Source organism: Scatophagus argus, chromosome 5, assembly GCF_020382885.2.
Source record: "Scatophagus argus isolate fScaArg1 chromosome 5, fScaArg1.pri, whole genome shotgun sequence".
Classification (NCBI taxonomy): Eukaryota; Metazoa; Chordata; class Actinopteri; family Scatophagidae; genus Scatophagus; species Scatophagus argus.
The window spans coordinates 9,437,561-9,457,611 of NC_058497.1; the positions used below are offsets into that span (position 1 = coordinate 9,437,561).

The window sequence follows — 20,051 nt, forward strand, 5'->3', positions numbered from 1 at the left end:
AAACACTGTAGAACAATGTTGAATTTTTGTCAGACTACTGGGCAAACTGAGCACAGACCCCGAGGTGTTGCTTCACACCAGTCCACGCTGTTGGAAGTCGTTGAAATCCCATCAGGCATCCAGGAAGTTTTCAATAGAAGTGACAAGCTATTAAAAATAAGACCAACTGTTTCGCACTCAGCCTTCAAAATAAAAGAATTTTGAAAAGATTTGAAGAAAGTGAACCTGTTAGTCGAGGTATAGTCACATATTTTCCTGGTTGAGGTTGTAGGTCTACATTTAGTGATTTTCCGGCTTCCTATAAAGTTGTACATAGCTCGTATGTCTACGTGAAATGACAACGGTTTACGCGTTACATAATCCATAAGCGTTTACTCGTCCTTTATTTTGAAAGTCTGAATAACAAGAAGACACGTTTTCCATTTAGACCAACTTGATAATGTTGGAGAAGTGGATGGAGGCGAAACAACTTGTTCAAGTAGCGTCGCATCGACCGCAGACAAACAGTCTTTAGTTTTAGTGAAACTGTGTTACCATGTCAGAATGTTTAGCTCCTTTAGACGGTGAAGAGGCAGCGTTTCCATAATGGCGGTTACTGCGGCACAGACGTTTCAGTGATGGCTAAACTGAAAACTTAGGTAGCAAACTTTGAACCTGGAGCTGGATTCTCACTTGCTCTTCTGTCACTATAGAAACTAACACCACCATGGCGTGCACTACTTCAGTTTCGATATGGGCATTAGCATTAAGTTCATACTTCGTCGTGTCCAATTGTTACTTTTCTATCCCGTTGAGAATATACACAGGGAAGTTCAATTTGTCCTCGGATGTGGATTTGACACCTCTTCGGCGAGTCGTCTTAACGTCTGATGGAAACGGCCTGTCTTTGGCCTCTGATCCAACCGGTACAGTGAACTTTCTGGACATGGTGAATAACCTGCAAGGGGACTCTGGGAGAGGCTACTACATAGAAATGTCAATTGGTACTCCTGGTCAAAAGGTAATGTAGTGTTACTGTCACTGTGTGCATACGTGTTGTGGGTTTAAAACGCATTAGGCTCTTTTTGGTTTTTTTTGCTTTTAATTGTCTCAAGTAAAATGAACCTTAATCCGTTTTATTCTCATTTTAGTCATCGGATTTACACGGGGTCATGTGTTAATTTCAGTCTAGATTGATGACTGCAGGGTCTTATGTGCCGGCTGTGTGTGAACAGGGGCCGAGTCCGTCCACTATGTCATCCATTGAACGGGGCTGAGTGTGTGTTTGTTTCATCCCTCCACTATCTCTCTGTGCAAGGTTTGACATTTGAATGTTGTACTTGACTAGGCTAGTGTTTGATATGACACAAAAAGAGAAAGAAACGACTTGGTTCATGGGATGATGTGAGCCTGGCATATTTTACTAGCACTATCCTAATAAAATAAAATCTGCTTTTTATTTCCAAGCCTGCCTGAGACCATCATGGCAGGATACTTTCATGGCTGTGGGGTGCAGTGGCTGGCTCAAATCTTTACAGCCTTGAGGTCTGTAGGTAGACCAGACCCCCCCCTCCCCGCCGCTCACATGCACTCACATGATGCTGCCTGTGAGGACCAGTGTTTCTTACCAGGCAGCTGATGGGGATTATAAGACTCCAAGGGAGCAAAGAGCAGCCCCTGAGTTGCATAAAAACAGCACTAGTGCGGCATATTTGCTGCTTATTTTCTTTTGGTTGCATGGAAATATGCCTGTGTAATTTGTTGTCATCATTTTATAGTGCTCGTTATGGAAAGTGCAAGATTATATTAATGATTAAGGCGAACTAAATGGTCCCGGAAAAGATGGAAGAGGGATTCCCCTATCTCTGTTAAAAATACATGTTGCTTTAGGGTGTTGTAGATTCAAGGCTAAGTTTTGCCATTGTGTAAGTAGATGTGTTTAAAGGTGAATTATCTCATTAGTGACTTGACCTGTTGTTCCACAGCCTCTCAAGTTAAACAGATCAGAGCTTTTAAGACTCTTGGGTGGCACAGCTCAGTTTCTTAGGCTCACTGAGGCCTATCAGTGCTGCCTGCCATGTTACTGCTCTGGGTCAACCTCTGAGAGGATAATGTTGCAGCACTGGGCAGAGTACAGTTCCCACACAGCATTACAACCTGTCCAAAGTTGTATGCTTTATACCTGCTGTTTTGGTGAAACTGAAAGGATGAAGTTTCCCAAACTTAATGTTTGTTCAGACTATGATTTATTAAAAGAAATGTTTAATATTTCATTACTCTAAACAAGTAGTTCTCAAAGTGAGGTCGGCGGACCTCCGTTGGTCATGTAGGGGATTTCAGTGGGTCCCCAGCAAGAAGTGGAATAGTTCATTTTCACTGCAATTCCATCTGAAAGTAACACATTGACATAATGTATGGCAATTCTGAGTTTTATACACTTTCTGGAATAGAACATCTACAGGTAAAATTGGGACTAAATCTTATCAAATGGGGCCCTGTGATCTAATTTGTCAGTTTTAGGGGTCCTTAATGTGAAAAAGTTGGAGAACAACAGCTTTAGAAACACATTGTAGTATGGAATACAAACAATACTATTTTTGGTTTAGTTTTCTAAAATAATAACATAAGCTTAAACACACAGCTTACAAAGTATTTTGGCTGCTACCTGTTTCTTTTAGTTGTTAACAGTGCTCATGTTATTCCTGTGGAACTTCCTCGAGCTGCACAGGGAGCAAGTGTAGACTGAGTCACACAACACTATACTGTATATGTAAGACACCTGGTGATCACCTTTAATGCAGTGTCAAGGCCATCTTGTTGGTTGATTTCTAATAGATCCATAGTCACAGCATAAATTTTGATTCGTCACAGCAAGAAAAGCTTAGATGTACATTATAACACTAACAATGGCTCAGTTCCAGTCAGGGTCCCAGTGAAATATTCCAGTGTGCCAGTATGCGCAATGCCAGGAGTCTGAAACCAGATTTACTACATGGACTGCAGTCATTATTGCTGCCCTGTGCTTTTGATGTCAAAATGACAGCTGTGGAAAAGAGGTCTCTCGGGGACCAGTGTCAGGTGACTTGCTGTCCACAGAGATTGAAGAAGCTCAAACGGAGATAAACAACATGTTTTTGAAAAAATTTTGCTTTCATTCCACCTTGTGATATTCTTTCTCTGATATTCTGGTCGTTACACTTCTGTACACTGTGCATAGTTACACTGAAACCTTCATATCAGTCATGCCAGCAGAATTCAGTGCACTTCAGATTGGTTCAGCAGTGCCAAAATGTCCTGTAACTAAATACTATTGAGTTATCTCAATATTATTCCAACTAAATGATGATGTGATTACAGGGCCGTGGTGTTAAATGAGGCACTATTCAAATGAGCCACTAATTGCAGCATCTGTTAGCATATGGCACAGCCAGGCTGAGGTGTCGGCTAGAGAGCCTCACATCTGCTAATTGGTACAAACAGGTAGCAGATGCACGTTGCCACAGTGGAGCCACTGCCAATTAGGCAGTGAACGCTCAACTGCAGGCGACTACAGTCTGCTGTAGCAGCAAGAGGACGAGATTTGCCTGAGGCTCAGCAGCCAAGCTAAGGGAGGATAGTGTGACTAGAAAATCTAGGGAAGAAATGCCCCTTCTCCCCCTCCTTCACCACAGAGTTACAGTGTTTTTCAGTCTAGCCTGTTTGGTCGGTTCAGACCTTGTGTGACTGGACTGATGCCATCACCAAGGCAGCAGTGGGTTTTAGATGGCACAGTAACAGTGATGGGACCAGGGCCTGTCCAATGAGGAGGAACTGATAAGCCTCATTCTCACGGACAAGCCAACTGGGGCTTCCTGTGCCCGACAGAACTGATTGGTTACTGGCTGATTAATGATCACAGTTTTTGTTTTCAGTTGTTTTAATGACTTCATGTACGTGATGAAAGGGCTCTAGTTTTATGCGGTTGCAGTATGATTATCTTGAGGAAGTGGATTCCTGCTTGTTGTAATTGGTGGAAAATCTGGTTTGCCTTTAAATCACCTTAACATTTCAGATGAACTATTTCCTGCTGCACTGGTTTGTCTAGAACAATGGCAGCCATAGAGATGTGATGATAGACTGTTTGTGCCTGTTCAGCTGAACACAGCCACTGACCACTTATTTTCATAGACTGTGTCATGTGACATCATTGAAAAGCCACTGTATAGAACTCTTTGTCGTCGAGTCATCAGGTGGCAGTGGGGCATTAGGTTTATGACCCCGTCATGGTGAGACGTGCTTGCTTCTGAGCGTTAATGTGGCCCCTTCTCATTAGTGGAGGTGACAGAAGTCTGTTGGCTAATTAGTTCCTGCTCGTTGACTTGGTGCCTGGAAGACAACATTATCTCAACTGCTGTCAGATGGCCACCACTGTGCACATGACACATTCCAGGATGGCTGGATGGGTCACATGGTCATGTCAGTAGCCTGAGGCTGTCACATTTGACTCTTAGATTGCACTTTAGAGAGCAATTATATCAGTGGTGCATAGTAATTTTTGCTCAGTGGTAAAGGTCTTTACACCGGTTTGTGAAACTGAAATCTCCAGAAATCAGTCATTTTTTTTTCTATCAGATTCAAGTTAATAAAGAATTTCAGCTTATCCCCAATCCCAAAATCATGTTTGCACACTGGCACCGCCCTGATGCCAAAACAGTTGGGACACAGTGTAAAATGTAAATACACACTATGATGTACGAACTCTTTTCTGCCTATTATTCAATAATTAAATACTGTACAAAGATGAGACATTTAATATTCAAGCTGATAAGCTTAATTGTTTTTTGTAAATATACACACACTTGCCCCATGTCTTGGGTCTCAGTTTTCATATTTTGTGCTTCATAAATCCACATATTTTCAATGGGAGACTACCCACATTCTTTTACTGCGGAGCCATGCTCTTTTAACATGTGCAGGACTTTGGTTTAGCATTGTCTTGGTGAAATAAGCAGGGTCAGAATCTGATGAGCTCCAATCAGCCCAGAGAAGTTTGCAGGATGTTGTTGATGTTGTTGTTGTTTTCCGAGGTGTTCCCAAAGCCAAGTAATGATATCCTTTATACAATCATGTTGGTTTTTAATGCAGTGCCCCCTGAGGGATTCAAGGTAACAGGCATTCAAGGTTGGTTTTCGGCCTCACCCTCTGCAAGCAGCGATTTCTTCAGTCCTTGCATTTGTACCTTGAGAAACATTGTTCTTAAACTGTTGGACAATTTTCCCACACAGTTTTTGATGAAGTGGTGAACCTCGCCCCCATCCTTGCATAAGAACAACTAATCCATTTGAGGATGCCCCTTTCATACCTATTCCTGTCACTATCCCCTGTTGCCAGTTAACCTGTTTACCTGTGGAATGTTCCAAACAGGTGTTTTCAGCCTTGTCATTTTTTGTTCCTGTCCCAGCTTGTTTGAAACATTGAAAGCATCTAATTGAGAATAGGTTTGTATTTACAAAAAACAAAGTTTATCAATTTGAATACTGAATTATCTTGTCTTTGGACCTCATTCAATTGATCACAAGTTGAGAAGGATTTGCAAATGACTGCATTCTGTGTTTTACGTGGTGTCCTGCAGTTTTTGCAATGTTTGTTATTATATTACTGCTGTACTCTTCACTTTGGCTTATAGTAAATAAAAAAGTATGATAACTGCTCTGCATGAATATATAATTTCTGCAACAAAACAGTGACCAAGAAAGTGACCTCTACCAGTTTTGTCTGAGTTTGTGTTCTCTCTTCACTATTTGCAGTTGAATTTTTTTGTAATTTTAATCTTTTTATTTTTTGTAAGGAATTTTATTATTCTTGTTGTTCTTCCTCAACATTTTTTACTCTTTCTTCTGTCTTTTTCCTCTCTAATTGATTTTTTTTAATACAAACAGAAACTTAAATGTCTTGGTTTCATTGTAACTTAAGTCTTGAGCTTAGCTTAAGTAACTTAAGTCAACACATTGCTCTGCAGCTGTCATTGTTTGCCCTGTGACTCAGGAGCTCTGTAGCTTAGGGTGGGGTTGGCTTGCAGCAGATAAGTGTAATGGCTGTTAAAAACTTTTTTCTTTTTTCTTCCAGCTGAACATCCTGGTGGATACTGGCAGCAGTAACTTTGCTGTGGCTGCAGCTTCACACCCATTCATTACTCACCACTTCAACACTGCACTGTGAGTTGCTGCAACTTTTTGTGTAATCCAACTTAAGGACGTCTTAAATAAATATTTACATATGATGTTATCTTTTCTGCTTCTCGTCACCCAGAGTTTAATATCTGAATGTATAGTTTTAGTATTTGTATGATCAGGAATCAATTACATAATCTTTACTGTGTAATTATATTTTTAGTATAAAAACTTCCCATTGTACATCTTCATCTTTTAGGTATTAATCTACCTACTGCAGAGCTTTGTCTCTTTTCACATGTCTTTTCTTTCCCTGGATTTAGCTCCAGTACCTACCAGTCAGTTGGCCGGACTGTGGCTGTCCGGTACACTCAAGGCAACTGGGAAGGTGAACTGGGCATTGACCGGGTGTCCATCCCCAACGGCCCAAATGGGACCATCGTCATCAACATAGCTGCCATCCTGTCATCTGACGGCTTCTTCCTTCCTGGGGTTAACTGGCAGGGAATCCTGGGACTAGCCTATCCCATGCTGGCACGGGTGAGAGAGATGCTCATAAATTTGAAATCTTTCCTTTAATTCTTAGATTGCACAATTAGTGAAAAAATCCTCTCTCAGTGATTTTACTTGTATCTGGGTTGCATATCAGTGCAGTAGACTGACTGCAAATAAAATGATAGTTTGATTTATAGAACTATATCAGATGAGATATCTGATTACTGCTCACGACTGACTCCGGAATGTTTTATGTTGTTTATGATCAGTAATTAGTCAAATTCAACAATGAATAAATCAAGGGGACTGTTTTACTTGCACAGCTTTCTTTGTACATTAAATTATTTTAAAAATGCATTCATCGCAAGCTCTGATTGTTTTGGGTTCATATAATTTATTTGTGAACCTTTTTTCAGTGTATTTTCAGATGTTTTTTGAGGTCTCATTTCTTGGCTGCAAATAACTAGAAGCAACATATTTACAGTAAATGTACAACTTTCATATGAAGTTTATGAAACATTTTGATACAAGCAAGAAACAGACAAATAAGAACAGTCAATGTGGAAGATGTCAGGCACACTGAGAAGGAAAAATATGTTACTTGATAATATCTGGTTTTATCAAGTTAATCAATCAGTACTGCATAGCTTCCTACTGTTCCACATCTCTTTTACGGCACTAAATACCTTTGCAAACTGAGGTCATATTGACTGTAGTCACGGACACTTCACATGACAACAGAAATTTGTGTTCACGCTTTATTTTTATCAACCAAGGGTGTGATGCTTTACATAATGCGACTTTTCTTAATATACCCATTTGAATTTACTTTGGTTTTTTTTTTTAACACTGAATATCAGTGGAGTTAAAAAACTGAAAAGTATTACCAGACATATTGCGCTGCCTCAGTAACTTAGTTTTGTCGTGGGTTAGTTATTGAACATTGGGGCATTAATTTCATTTGTAAACACTGCATATGATTATCTGGTTCTTCTTCAAATCTGAACCTTTAGTATGACGGACATCCCAGAACCAAGGTGCTTCTCCCAGTGTCAGTGTGTTTTATTTAACGCGATAATTTGGTGCTGATGGCACCAGAGTGATGTCAGCGTAAAGCAGCACAACACATTCATTCATTCTGTGCTGACTACAGCGACCTTTTGGATCAAAAGCCGGTGATTAAGGGGCAGATATGCCCATACTGACCACTTGTGTTCACTTGTGTTGCTCTGTATGCCCGAGGCCTGTTTGTCATGTGTGATATGATAACACAGAAATGACATGAATAGATGTTTGAGAAGACAGGAGCGAGAGCATCCCCTCGTCACGGGGGAATCGACTGTTTCATACCTACTTAACACCAGTATACGCAAACGATTACACAGTGACCAGCTTTCAGTTTTGTCTGTGTTAAGACAATGTTAAAAAATTGTTTTATGTTGCCATGTAGTCACAAAAGTAATTTTAAAAGTGAGTCTATGAGTATCTATCAGTCTGTCAGCAGTTAACTTTTTATTTCTTTCATGTTTTTGGTAGTGAAACCTCAGCTTCACAGACACAAGATAATGATGTATGTGCTTAAACATGTATGGCTACCTAATGGTGGAAAAATAAGGTCTTTATAATATTACTGTCCTTCAACAAATTCAGTTATAGTATCAACTAGTGTTTTTCCCCCAAGCCCTTTAAAGTTCTAAATTTTCTTAGACTTTGTCATCCCAAGTAGTCTTAAGGTATGCACAGTATTTTCATCATCACAAAATTAGTTTTTCAGTTCTGAATGTCCATTTCAAATCTCAATTCTTTAGGTATTTTGTTTTTTTAACTTTATTTCATGGATTTTCAACTATGGCAAAGAAAAAAAATTGTTTTAAGTCAGTCTGGGTGAGCACACAAAGTAAAAGCTTAAAATGCAAATACAGTATGAAAGCTCCACAAGTTAATGATTACACATCTGCTGTCTCTCAATTAGCCTGACTCGTCCGTAGAGCCTTTCTTCAACTCCTTGGTGCAACAGCTGGGAGTTCCTGACATCTTTTCCCTCCAGATGTGTGGTGCTGGACTGTCGGCCAGCAGCACAGCGGACCCGGCGGGAGGCAGTCTTGTGAGTAGTCAGGAGGGGCTGTTGGGGGGGGGTGCTTGATCAAGTGAGCATATCAAAGAAGACACTTTCATATTTAAAATGATTTCTCGCAAGTTATTTCACATTGGACTGGGAGGTGGTTGTAGCACAATAGAATTTGTCACTATTTGGTCAGACATCGCTTAGTGCAGTTAAGAAACATGGCTTGTATCATCTTTGTCAGTGTTGTTTCTCTTTTGGAGGTCCAGTCTAGTTAGAGTGGAGCCAATTAAGCTAAGATGGTATCCTGCTGAGAGCAGATCTGTCATGGTTATGCAAATGGACTCAGTGGCTGGCTCACTGCATCTCCATCATGTGAACCACTGATACAAACAGATGGATAGGATGGCAGGGTGCTTGTGTGTGTGTGTGTGCCTGTCTGTGTGTTTAGGCACTCTGCTAAAATGTGGAGTGGTGAACCTTTGCTGGACTCTTGTTGAATTCTGCTGAGTTGTTGTGGTCATAGCTGACCCCAGTGATGAGTATATATATTCCTTCCTCAGATCATGGGAGGAGTTGAACCAACTCTGTATCAGGGGTCAGTGTGGTACACCCCTATAGTAGAGGAGTGGTACTACCAAGTCGAGGTTTTGAAGCTGGAGGTTGGCGACCAGAATCTGGACCTGGACTGCAGAGAGGTAAATTTCAAACCCTGCATTGCTTCCCTGTTTATCTCAAATGGGTAAACACAACAGAGATGGCCATTAAAAACCAGTAAATGATATCTTTAAGTTTAAAGCAGAGAAGTTATACTGGTCTTACAACATTCATTCTTCCCTTGGTTGATTGTATCAAGATTGCAATGTGAGAATGAAGCACGACCTGAGTAGCAGTACTGAAAGAAAACGTAGTCTGTTTTTATTCCTGCTTGTGAAAGAACTTCGTCACTCTGTGTTTTTGTTTGCTCAAGGTCTTCCATAGGAGGATGTTTAACTAAGAGAAGATCCTACTGCACTTCACTGTTTCTCCCTCTCTTTCAGTATAACATGGATAAAGCTATAGTTGACAGTGGAACGACACTGCTGCGTCTTCCTGTCAACGTCTTCAATGCAGTGGTAGAAGCCATCACACGCAGCTCTCTGGTACGTTGCTGTCTCTCCACAGACAGTGATGAAACACATTGTCAGAGCAAAGAGATGCAGGGGAGGATAGCACACACTCACTGTTCAAGGACATAGTAGCTTTGAGAAGAAGGATCAGGAGTTTTTATGCTATAAAATATGTGTGTGCATGTGCTTTGTGGTTTTTTTTTTGTTGTTTTTTTTTCTCCCTGATTCTGCTTTACACATTTTCACCTTGTGTAACTGCACACAAACAGTAGTCAAGGTTAATTTGAACCTGGAAGCAACATTTTCAATTAATGTACCCACAGCCTTGCAGATTAATCCCAAGTGGGAGAATGAAAGAGAACAGCAAAGCCTGTTTTGTTGCTGTGTTGACCTTCTGTTTCTGTCTGTTTGTCTTTCACCCAACATGTCTCCTTCTGTCTCTCTTTGTCTGTTTCTTTCTGTCTTTCCTTTTTTTTTTCTTTCTTTGGTCCAGATCCAGGAATTTTCATCAGGCTTCTGGGATGGCACCAAACTTGCATGCTGGATGAAAGGAGAGAACCCCTGGAGGTTTTTCCCCAAGCTGTCCATCTACCTAAGGGCCACGAACACCAGCCAGTCCTTCCGCATCACCATCCTGCCTCAGGTACCTGGATAAACACAACTCTTGATCGGCCTAAGACGCACAAACACTGCGTTGTCCTCATTCTGCCTTTTCGTCCTGCAGCTGTACATCCAGCCGATCACAGATGTCGACGGCACGTTAGACTGCTTCCGTTTCGGAGTGTCTTCGTCAGCTAATGGCCTGGTGATCGGCGCCACCGTCATGGAAGGCTTCTATGTGGTGTTCGACCGTGCACAGCGAAGACTGGGCTTTGCACTCAGCAGCTGTGCAGGTACGTTTAAAACTATTACCAACACTTACACAGTGACGTAAGTGAAAGTATAATATCATGTGTCAAACATTGTAAGTTGATGAGTGCTCGTGCTGTTCTTCAGTTCTTCTTATTTAGCGCATATCCATATTATTTCTCGACCTTATAACATGTTGTATGTGCTTTGAAGTGTGTTGCTTGTGTGTTGCAAGTCTTTTATTGTGTGTGTTTATGTGAAGCGCTGAGTTTTATCATTTACTGCAGTTGTTTGAAGTTTGCATGAACAGGGCTCTATTCATAGCCAGGCACCAACCAATACACTGAAATCACCAGAACTCTTCATGTCATTGATTCCAAATCAATGTCAAATATCAGTGTAAGCAAGTGTTAACATGCAGTAAGAAAGAAGTAGTGATAATACACAACCAAAACCTGCCGACCCTACTTAATAATAAACATCAAATGTTGCTGTTGATAGTTGAAGACATTTAATTTCAACAGAAAAATCTGTCCACCGATCTGTGAAGATTAATTGATAATTTATTGAAAATCAAATTGTAAAGTGCAGTCTACCATTCCACATTATTTGGATGACTTACCAAGACTTTGAGAACTTTCCTTTCATTGAGGCCTGAACACCAAATTTAAACCTTAAACAGCGGTACTTCCCTGTACTTCTGTGTAAATATGAGCTTGGGCTGGCCTTCCCACTCTCATCAAGTACAAAGATCACTTTTGTTCTGTATTAAGCAAACAGACTCAGAGCAGATGTAGGCTGAGGGTGAAATATGCAGGCTTGTGACAGTAGGGTTGCCAGCTTGAATTCCTCAGCTGGTTGGTAAACAAAAAAAAAATCTCGACTGCCAATGAGTTGCTGATGAATACAGTAAATCGCCTCAAATTACTACAATGATGCTGCACAGTTACTGCCAACTACAAGACAACTGTTGTGTTAAGAAGATGCCACTTCTAAGCATTTGTTCAGTATCACCAAAACATAAACTACTTTTCTCATGAAATAATCTCAACTCAACTTGCCAGTCCAAATTTTCTCACCCATAACCTCATAGGCTTGCTCTCTTTTTGAGCAGTGGTTGAACACTTTAGGGTTGAAAATAGTAATACTAAATTAGTGTTTGTTTTTTTTAAAACACTTTTTTTTCCCGAGCTGGTGCATTGATGTTTACATGACCAGACACTTTGTACAGTATTTTACTTCAGATGCAACTGAGGTGTGCAATTACTTGTCTTGTGTCTCTTTGCAGTGAGCGGTGGGGTGACTCTGTCAGAGATCGCGGGGCCCTTCTCTGCAGCAGACGTGGCAGCCAACTGCTCTGGCGGGATGCTGAAGGAGCCTATCCTGTGGGTGATCTCCTACACCCTGATGGCAGTCTGCGCCCTGGTCCTCATCATCCTGTTGCTCCTGCTGGTCCTGCCCTGCCGACGCAGAGACCGCTCAGGAGAGATAACAGACGAGTCCTCGCTGGTCCGGCACCGTATCAAGTGACTGAGAGGAAATGGACGGGCGGACATTGTGAACAGGCCCATCAGCCCATCCACAGCGGCGGAGAAAGGGGTGAGGCTCGGTCTGCACCGGACAGTGACACTCGGCTCTGAATGTCTGACTGACTCTAGACTGAACGCAGCAGGTTGCCGCACAAAGATAGACACAGACAGATCAACTTCCTCTGAAAATCCACCCTAAAAGCACTTCTTAAAAACAGCTGTTGCTGATGTGTTTGTGGTTCCAATGTCTTGTTCGGTGGTGAATCTTCTGACTGATAATTGGTCATATGTAGACACTGTGACACCGAGAAAGATATTTCAACTGGAATGATTTTTATGCTGTCAAGGCATATGCTTTTGCTTCTTGTTCTGTGGGCTGTCAAAAGGTATTCTGGGAAATGTAGAACATCACTCACAAAAACGGGAGGGTGAACCAAACACTTTGTCACAAAATAATTGCCGACATACACCAAACATCACGCCAGCAATGATGTATAACATTATGGAAATATCCAACGGTGGAATTTCTTCCTTACAGTCACGGAGAGGCAGGAAAGGACATAAACAGCACATGCTCAGCAACCGTTAGTGCATTCCCGAACAATGAACAAATTTTTTTTTAATTAATTTCCATGCAAACTCTGTATTCATTTCTCAGGGCATACTACAGCCCCTTAAATGTGCCTTTGCTGTTGACGATCTGCTTCCAAGAGATGTTTTTTAAAGACCTACTTTAACTGCATTTGGTGAAGGAATGTTTCTAGTGCTTTCTTGTATTTTCTAAGTTGACCTCCAGTCTTCTGTGGAGGGAAATATATACGTGTTTGTGTTGAATTGAAGGGGGAAAAGCTGCTCAAACAATCACTGTTAAATAGGAAGACTAGAACTTGAGGTTACTACATGTTTACAGTGCCTGTAGTGCCTTTAAGCCTCAGCTCACTACTAATACAAATTGAAATACAGTATCAGCAGCTTGAGACTTACTCTGCTGAATTGCACTTTGTTTCACTCAATCAAATGTGTAACATAATTCTAAGATCAATATCAATCTGATGTGCAATTTGTTGTATTAATGTAATTATACAAATTCTTCATGAGTCCAAAGTTCTGTTTAAATCTCTTTGAATGTGATTGCAGTATTATTGTAAATCTTTGCTTTTAGACCCTACGTGTTGAATGGTACGTATTCATACTGCACACTTTATACAAACGCCACATGAGAAGCCAAAGGATGTTTGAAAATGACATGACACATTATGGAAACATGTTTTTCCTTGGTTTAAGTGGACCAGTTGTCGTTCTAGCAAGGCTGGCTGACCTGATAGCAATACAAACAATGGTCTCTTTACACCAGTGACAGCTTCCCATGTAAAAATTTGTGATATGAGTTCAGCTGCACCAATATGTCAGCATATACGGACATTTTAAATCGTCAAATTGAAGGTATGCTTCAATCTTTGAATGTTCACTTATTTATAGGTGTATTTTTCTGTGCCAAAACTGTACTTGTGCTGTAAACAAAAGAAGTTGTGACCAAATCAGAGATGTAAATTGTTTTAAATTAATAAATATTTCTTTTTGTGAAAGCTTTCAGAGGAACAAAACATCCTTTGGAAAACAGTGGGAACAAGCTCGATGTGGTTTATGAGTGACATCTTGTGTTGATGTGTGGTACCTCCATTTACTGCTTCAAATATCACTATTCATTCAAATGAGTAAGACCAGTCATATATATAAAGACTTAAAAACTTTAATATTTCACATAAATATACAAGAGAAGAGTGTTCCCAGGAGGAAATATGACAAATATGAAAACACTGTCGACTGGAGCTTTTTACATGAATTTAAGCAAAATCATTGTCTACATCAGACAACGGTACATAATGTGAATAATGAAGACGACAGAACAGTAACATGTAGGAATTAATTTCGGGAGTGATGCAGATGTTGAGACATTTTTATAAAAATGCACACTAAAAAAATAAAGTGTAAACAACATGTGAGACAGTTCATCTTTCCTGTCCTGTCATCAGTCATCTTGATGTTTCTGTAAACAGAAAAATCAAACATGAACACTGAAACATAAGGAACAGTCGAAGCTAATGATAAATACTGTCATCACTGCCAAGCAACTCTCTCACTTCAGTGTAAAACTAACAACTGCTAATTACTTTTTAATGATAACTAATACTAGAAGTGCAACTTGATTTTTAAAAATGTTTCTGACCAATTAAAGTTAAATAATAACAAATTCACATGTCAAATGAAATGTCAAAATCCAAAGTAATAATTTAACTTAGCTTGCATGATTAACCAATTATGAAAATGGCCACTGATGATTTTTCAACGAAATAATGAATTGTTTCAGCAACAAGACAAAATCCTCTTTCGACAAACAAAAATGAAAACAATCATTGTGGTTTGCTTGACTTTTGAGGACACACTACATTGTAAATGCTGTGTAGGTGTTATTGCTGTACATCCGACATGAGTCAAGCTTACAGCACCAGACAGATAAACCTCATTACATCTGGCCCTTCAAGCAGATTAAATCAAATGCTACAAATTATCCACTCATGCAATACATGAAAATCCTCATTTTCTTTTCATGTCTAATCTTTCATTAGTTTTTACCCTCATTTGGTGGTAGATCCAGTCCAGAAAGTGGGTGACGTTGCCATAAACACCAGGTTTGTTTCGCTCAGTGCAGTGTTCCCCCCAAATATTGTCCCCTATGAGCCACCATAATCCATCCTTCAGGGACACCAGAGGGCTGCCGCTGTCAATCTGAGGAAGAGTTCAGTACAAAACTGAGTGAATTTTTATGAGTTACACACTCAGGAGGATACGTATAACACTTACCAAGATTTGCTCCATTTAATCTCAAGGGTTTTATAATGAACTCAGTGTCTCTTTTGGTGTAATTTAAACACCAAATGGCCTGTCAATATACATTAAAAGCACTGAATAGATGTCGTGGTCAGCTACCACCTCGCCATTCTAACTTTACATTCATTCTCAAAAGTCACAAAGTGGAGCTGTTTTATTTTAAGTTGTGACCATGTGCAGAGCACAGTGCAGCTCTTGTTTGACTTTGCCTCAGAGAATGTTACATAAGCGCATGGAAATGCTTTTAATTCTTTCAGGAACAGAAACTATTTGTTTTTTGCTGCAAGAAAAACTGACTCGCAAAAGAAATTATAAATCATTATAAAGAGTGTTTGTTGCTGCTTATGTGAACACTGGTGTCTTTGAGTACATTGCTCTTCGTCAGTATCAAAAGAATGTACAGTATTTGCAACTAATGCTTGAACATATCTTTCATTTAATGTATTAACTCAGTTTTATTTAAAAATTGAATTTGTGTTGGTTCGAGTATTTAAACTTCATTTTCACACCTTTCTGAGAAAATGCTGTGTGTGTGTGTGTGTGTGTGTGAGTGTGTGTGTCACTGGTTTCCCTTACACTACACATGTTTCCTCCTGCCTCTGTCTCTCTGGTACATATCATGTCCTGTGATATCCTGCCATTGTAAGAGATGGAGCTGTTGCAGTCTGCAGTATCTATGAGGGAGACCTGAACCTCCATCAGGTACGGAGAGCTGGAGTCTGTCATACAACATGACATTGAGATAATTCATGTCATTCAAGTATAGGCTTTTAGTTAAAGCCAGTGAGTGCCATCTGGTGGTGCACTCTGTAGTAGACAGCGGTGAACAATAATGCTTCGTTGTTTAAATACTTCAAAACTAAATGCGTTTCTGATTTTTGATATTTACGCACAATAACTGTAACCAATGTGTCTCACCTCCAAGTAATGTGCGATTAAACTGTGTTATCCAGGCCTTCTGCTGTTCACTGATGTTTAGACCAACATTTGGGAGGCACACGGGTCCGATGTTACTGGAGGCTACAAAAGAAAAAAAATGTTTGTTGCTTATTTTAAGCCTGCAAAAGGAAAAAATGATTCTTTATGACCAATAAAAAATGTCATTGTGTTCAGTGTTCAGCCTCTGAGTTGTCTGGATACAGATGGCGCAAAGGACAAGACACATGAATTTGGCAGTTTGTTAGGTCCACCTGGCTAAAAAGAATGCACTTTAATACAAGGCTTCATGCAACAAATCCTCCTTTCATGGAAGCTATAATGATCAGTTTTTGATTAAACTGTTTTAGATGTGTCAATTCAGGTGTATAATCATTTTAAAATGAGGTTAAAATGACAGGTATTTCCATTACTTGGTCCAGGAAGGCGAAGTAGCAAAATCACCTCTCTGTATGCTAGAAAAATGTGTTAAGTTGAGATGAAATTGCACTGTACTGCAACCTTCAGTACCTGTGAAGTCCAGAGGTTTGGAGAGCCTCATCAGGGCTATGTCATTCCTGCGAGTGAGACTGTTGTAGCCTTCATGGGCTACGATGCGACTCACAGAGTAAGCAGGGGTAAACAGAGTGCCCAGTGGACCCACTATCCCAGCATACACTGCCCAGTCTCCAGGACTGGAGGCCCTGCAGGGGACACAAACAGCAGATAGTAGATTCAAGCTGGATCACCCCTTTGACAAGAGAGATGATGAAAAGGCCTCACCTGGCCACACAGTGTGCTGCAGTGACTGTCCAGTAGGGAGAGATGATGGCTCCTCCGCAGCGGTGGGAGCCCGCAACCTGCAGGCTGACCTGCCAGGGCCAGGCCCCTAAAGTGGCCAGCTGGCCCCCAGAGGCCCTGCTGGAGTTCACCCCTCTCCCACAGTCTGAGGACAAAAAAGCTGTTAGAAACAATGCATTTCACTGCCACAGAGCTGTAGCAAGCAGGCGGTCAAACTTCTATACGACCTGCAGTCTTGTCATGCGGGCAAGTGTACAAGTGTTCTAACTATCTGAACAACAAAACAGTCTTACTTGTTTTGTTCTTGTTTTGTTCTTCTTTGCTCTTTTTTATTGAAGTTATTAATAATGGATGGATGGAATCATTTCAGGAATACAACAATGAATCAAGCTTTACAAAAGCTTCAAGCTTTTTTTTTTTTTGATTTTGTGCCTTTAATTTCTCAGGGACACAAAAACACACACATCTAGGAGCTCAAAAACACTAGAAAAACACGGCAGCATCTCTCTCAGGTATCTAACAATATCAAAATCAGGAACCTTCAACTGCTGAACAATATCAACACAAATGTACAACAAATATCCACCAGCCCCCTTATGTCAAATAATTATAACCTCAAAACTGGAGAAGAGAGAATACAAATAGATAAATAAATAAAAATAAACAATGAAAGCCTGAATACTGTCAGTCTGTTATCATATTGCCCATGTAGTATTTCAAAAGTTTTAGGATGTGTGATAACATACCAGTACAACTCAGTGTCACTGCACTGTTGTTAGGACAGGTGTTGCTGCAGATGGATAAAAAAAACAGACATTTGAGGTTGAATTAGATTCATAACGATGGGATTTTGACAAGTGAATACTGGTTCATCTCAACCAGTTCACTGACCTGTGGACAAGCTGCTGCAGTATGGATACCTCAGGGTTGAAATCCGACTTTACTATTAAGAATCCATCAACAGGGTCAGTCTTCTGCTGGCCTGATTTAAAATATGTGCCCCTGTCAAACCACATCATGGAGAACACATCGTCATTTAAGCACAAAAATCCTTCACAAAGGAAACATTCAGCGAGTTTCAACACCCAGTGAAACCCAGCAGCATATTACTTGCTGTATCCAATATGTTGGCAGCTCGCTCTCCCCTGCTGCTCGCTCCAGCCGTGAGAACAAACAGTCCTCCAGTTTTTTTGTGAGTAGATCTGGAGCAGGAAAGTGGAACCAAGCAGCCTCACTGAGCACAAGCAGCAAACACAAACAGTGACTTGACATTTTGTCAAGAGGGCATCCGGAGTGACAATTAACAGCAATGTTCTCTGTGAGTTTAAAGCTTTAAAAGCAAGTGAAAACAATCTTGAGATACCAAGATTTAATTTGTAATTTTCTGACATCATTCATATTGTTACTATTAACATCAATAATGGGCTGCACTTTAAATCATGCAGAACTACAATAGCGTTCAATGATTAAACGGAAAAACAATTAAAACTCCACAAATACAAGCGTATAACTTTAATGTGATCTTAGTTAAAAAAATAAATAAATAAAAGAACTATATCAAGCTCTTCCTATTAGCTTTAAAGTGGAGTGAACAGATTTTAGGTGTGTTTAATCCTGCACTTTGGCCCCCGGATGAGGCTGTTTACCACAGTTGGCTTCGTCCTGGCCTGCAGGACAGTCGGTCACTCCGTCACACCACTGGGACTCCCACACACAGCTCCCATCACCACACTGCATCCCGTGCACACAGGACGAGGAAACTGGGACATAAAGTGAGACAGAGGAAAAGGCTTCAGACTGTGTGTGTGTGTGTGGTTGAATTCACTTAAAGGTTGTTATAGCATGAGGTTAATTACAGTGGGCGGCCGCACTCACAGTAATAAGCGAGGAGGATTCCAGCCAGCAGCAGGAGGAGCAGCAGGGAGATCACAGCGGCCACAGTGAACTTAACACACCTCTGTTTTACATCTGACGGCATGAATATAGAAAACATCTGATTTTATTCTATAAAGACTTGTGCATATTGACAATATGAATGCATCTCTATGACTGACTGCTGTATGAGACTGACATTAAAATTAGTAGACTCCATTAGAGTCTTTTTTAGAATAGCTGTGCCTAATATGGAAATCAAAATGAAGTTAACAGGTTTCACGGTATTTAGAGATGAGTGTATTCTAATTTTGTATTTTGACTGAATTACAAAGTGAAGGTTGCTACACTAAACATGAAAATATAAATCATCATAGATATATTTCACTTGCAATTAATCAACACTCAAAGCCTGCACAAAGTTCCCGTTTTCTCAGATTCAAACCGGCAGTATGAGCTGCTGATTGAGCAAAAAGGACGCGGGAGTACCTTTGGGTCTGGGAATGGAGGGGCTGATCTCAGGCGGGGGTTTTGGAGCCAGATGATGAACATACTGAGGCTTCACATCTGATTGGCTGGGTACGGGAAGTTTCCACATGACACCCTCATTGATGTAACAAGGACCTGAGTCCAGATACTGTCAGTAAAGCACAGGTGATGAGAGGAAAGCTTTCACACTCTGGTTTATTGTAATGAAGGCAATTTAAAAACTATTCGTTGTAAAGTTTCAGAAAAATGCTAAAAATGTAATTGTAAAAGCAAAATGAGTGCCAATTCTGGTATTATTACAGCATGAACAGGATTTATTCTATTTATACTTCTATTTTGAGACGTTCTTTAAGCTGATATGAAGAATCATTATCATAAATGCCAACTTACCGGATTGGTGGTCATTTTGTTTAACAGTATGTTAGAATCTGTCTTCCTGAAATAATTCAAACATCAGTCTTCCATGTAAATAAGCTGGTCAGTACAACAAAGTCCACAGTCCAGAGTATTTGAAAGTAGAGGAGTGATTTTTCACAGCTCTCTTCGGCTCTCTAACATCTCCTCTCACATTTATCCCGCTCTGCTCTCTGCATCCTCACGCCAGCCATGAAATAAAGAGTTTGCATGATTACCTGAGAGGCCACTCCTCACACTTCACCTGCATCAAGTTTCCCTCCTGCGAACAAAGCGAGGATAAAAGGGACTGTTGCCTTGTATAAACATCCTGCAGGTGTTATCAGCTGAACTGTCACAGAGGTGAGTGAGCACTGTTACAATGAGAGATACTTCACTACCTGAACTGTATGCAGAAAAACACATCAAGTTTCAGTACTCGTGTCAATGATTGACAGAAAATGCAGAGAGCACACTTAGATCTGTAAATGTTAGGAATTAGTAGTCAGTTAAGTTTCAA

The 20,051-nt window shown here is 40.4% G+C and overlaps 2 protein-coding genes across 2 annotated transcripts; one reads left to right on the top strand and one right to left on the bottom strand.

Moving 5' to 3' along the window:
* The first annotated feature begins 408 nt into the window (after positions 1 to 408).
* bace2 (beta-secretase 2) lies at positions 409 to 13,763 on the top strand. Its single transcript, XM_046390360.1, has 9 exons — positions 409 to 1,000; positions 6,085 to 6,173; positions 6,452 to 6,668; positions 8,596 to 8,727; positions 9,249 to 9,383; positions 9,726 to 9,827; positions 10,288 to 10,437; positions 10,519 to 10,687; positions 11,932 to 13,763. The coding sequence occupies exons 1-9, from the start codon at positions 707 to 709 to the stop codon at positions 12,171 to 12,173; spliced, it is 1,530 nt and encodes a 509-aa protein (XP_046246316.1). The 5' UTR covers positions 409 to 706; the 3' UTR covers positions 12,174 to 13,763.
* Positions 13,764 to 13,833: 70 nt separating this feature from the next.
* Positions 13,834 to 19,981, bottom strand: LOC124059931 (transmembrane protease serine 2-like). Its single transcript, XM_046390386.1, has 13 exons — positions 19,529 to 19,981; positions 19,139 to 19,286; positions 18,653 to 18,745; positions 18,424 to 18,537; positions 17,888 to 18,011; positions 17,669 to 17,779; positions 17,524 to 17,567; positions 16,760 to 16,922; positions 16,508 to 16,680; positions 15,980 to 16,081; positions 15,638 to 15,780; positions 14,807 to 14,959; positions 13,834 to 14,219 (listed from the first exon to the last, which is right to left on the bottom strand). Exons 1-13 carry the CDS (start codon positions 19,541 to 19,543, stop codon positions 14,202 to 14,204), a joined length of 1,401 nt encoding a protein of 466 aa, XP_046246342.1. The 5' UTR covers positions 19,544 to 19,981; the 3' UTR covers positions 13,834 to 14,201.
* Positions 19,982 to 20,051: the final 70 nt, after the last annotated feature.

What these genes read in the sequence shown, in the direction of transcription:
- bace2 (XM_046390360.1), top strand. Translation starts at nt 707, where the DNA reads ATGGCGTGCACTACTTCAGTTTCGATATGGGCATTAGCATTAAGTTCA. An exon ending in CCTATCCCATGCTGGCACGG is followed by an intron (nt 6,669 to 8,595) that starts GTGAGAGAGATG and finishes TCTCTCAATTAG; the next exon opens with CCTGACTCGTCCGTAGAGCC. An exon ending in CCATCACACGCAGCTCTCTG is followed by an intron (nt 9,828 to 10,287) that starts GTACGTTGCTGT and finishes TCTTTGGTCCAG; the next exon opens with ATCCAGGAATTTTCATCAGG.
- LOC124059931 (XM_046390386.1), bottom strand. An exon ending in CCAGGACGAAGCCAACTGTG is followed by an intron (nt 18,012 to 18,423) that starts GTAAACAGCCTC and finishes GCTTGTGCTCAG; the next exon opens with TGAGGCTGCTTGGTTCCACT. An exon ending in AGTGACACTGAGTTGTACTG is followed by an intron (nt 16,923 to 17,523) that starts GTATGTTATCAC and finishes TTTTGTCCTCAG; the next exon opens with ACTGTGGGAGAGGGGTGAAC.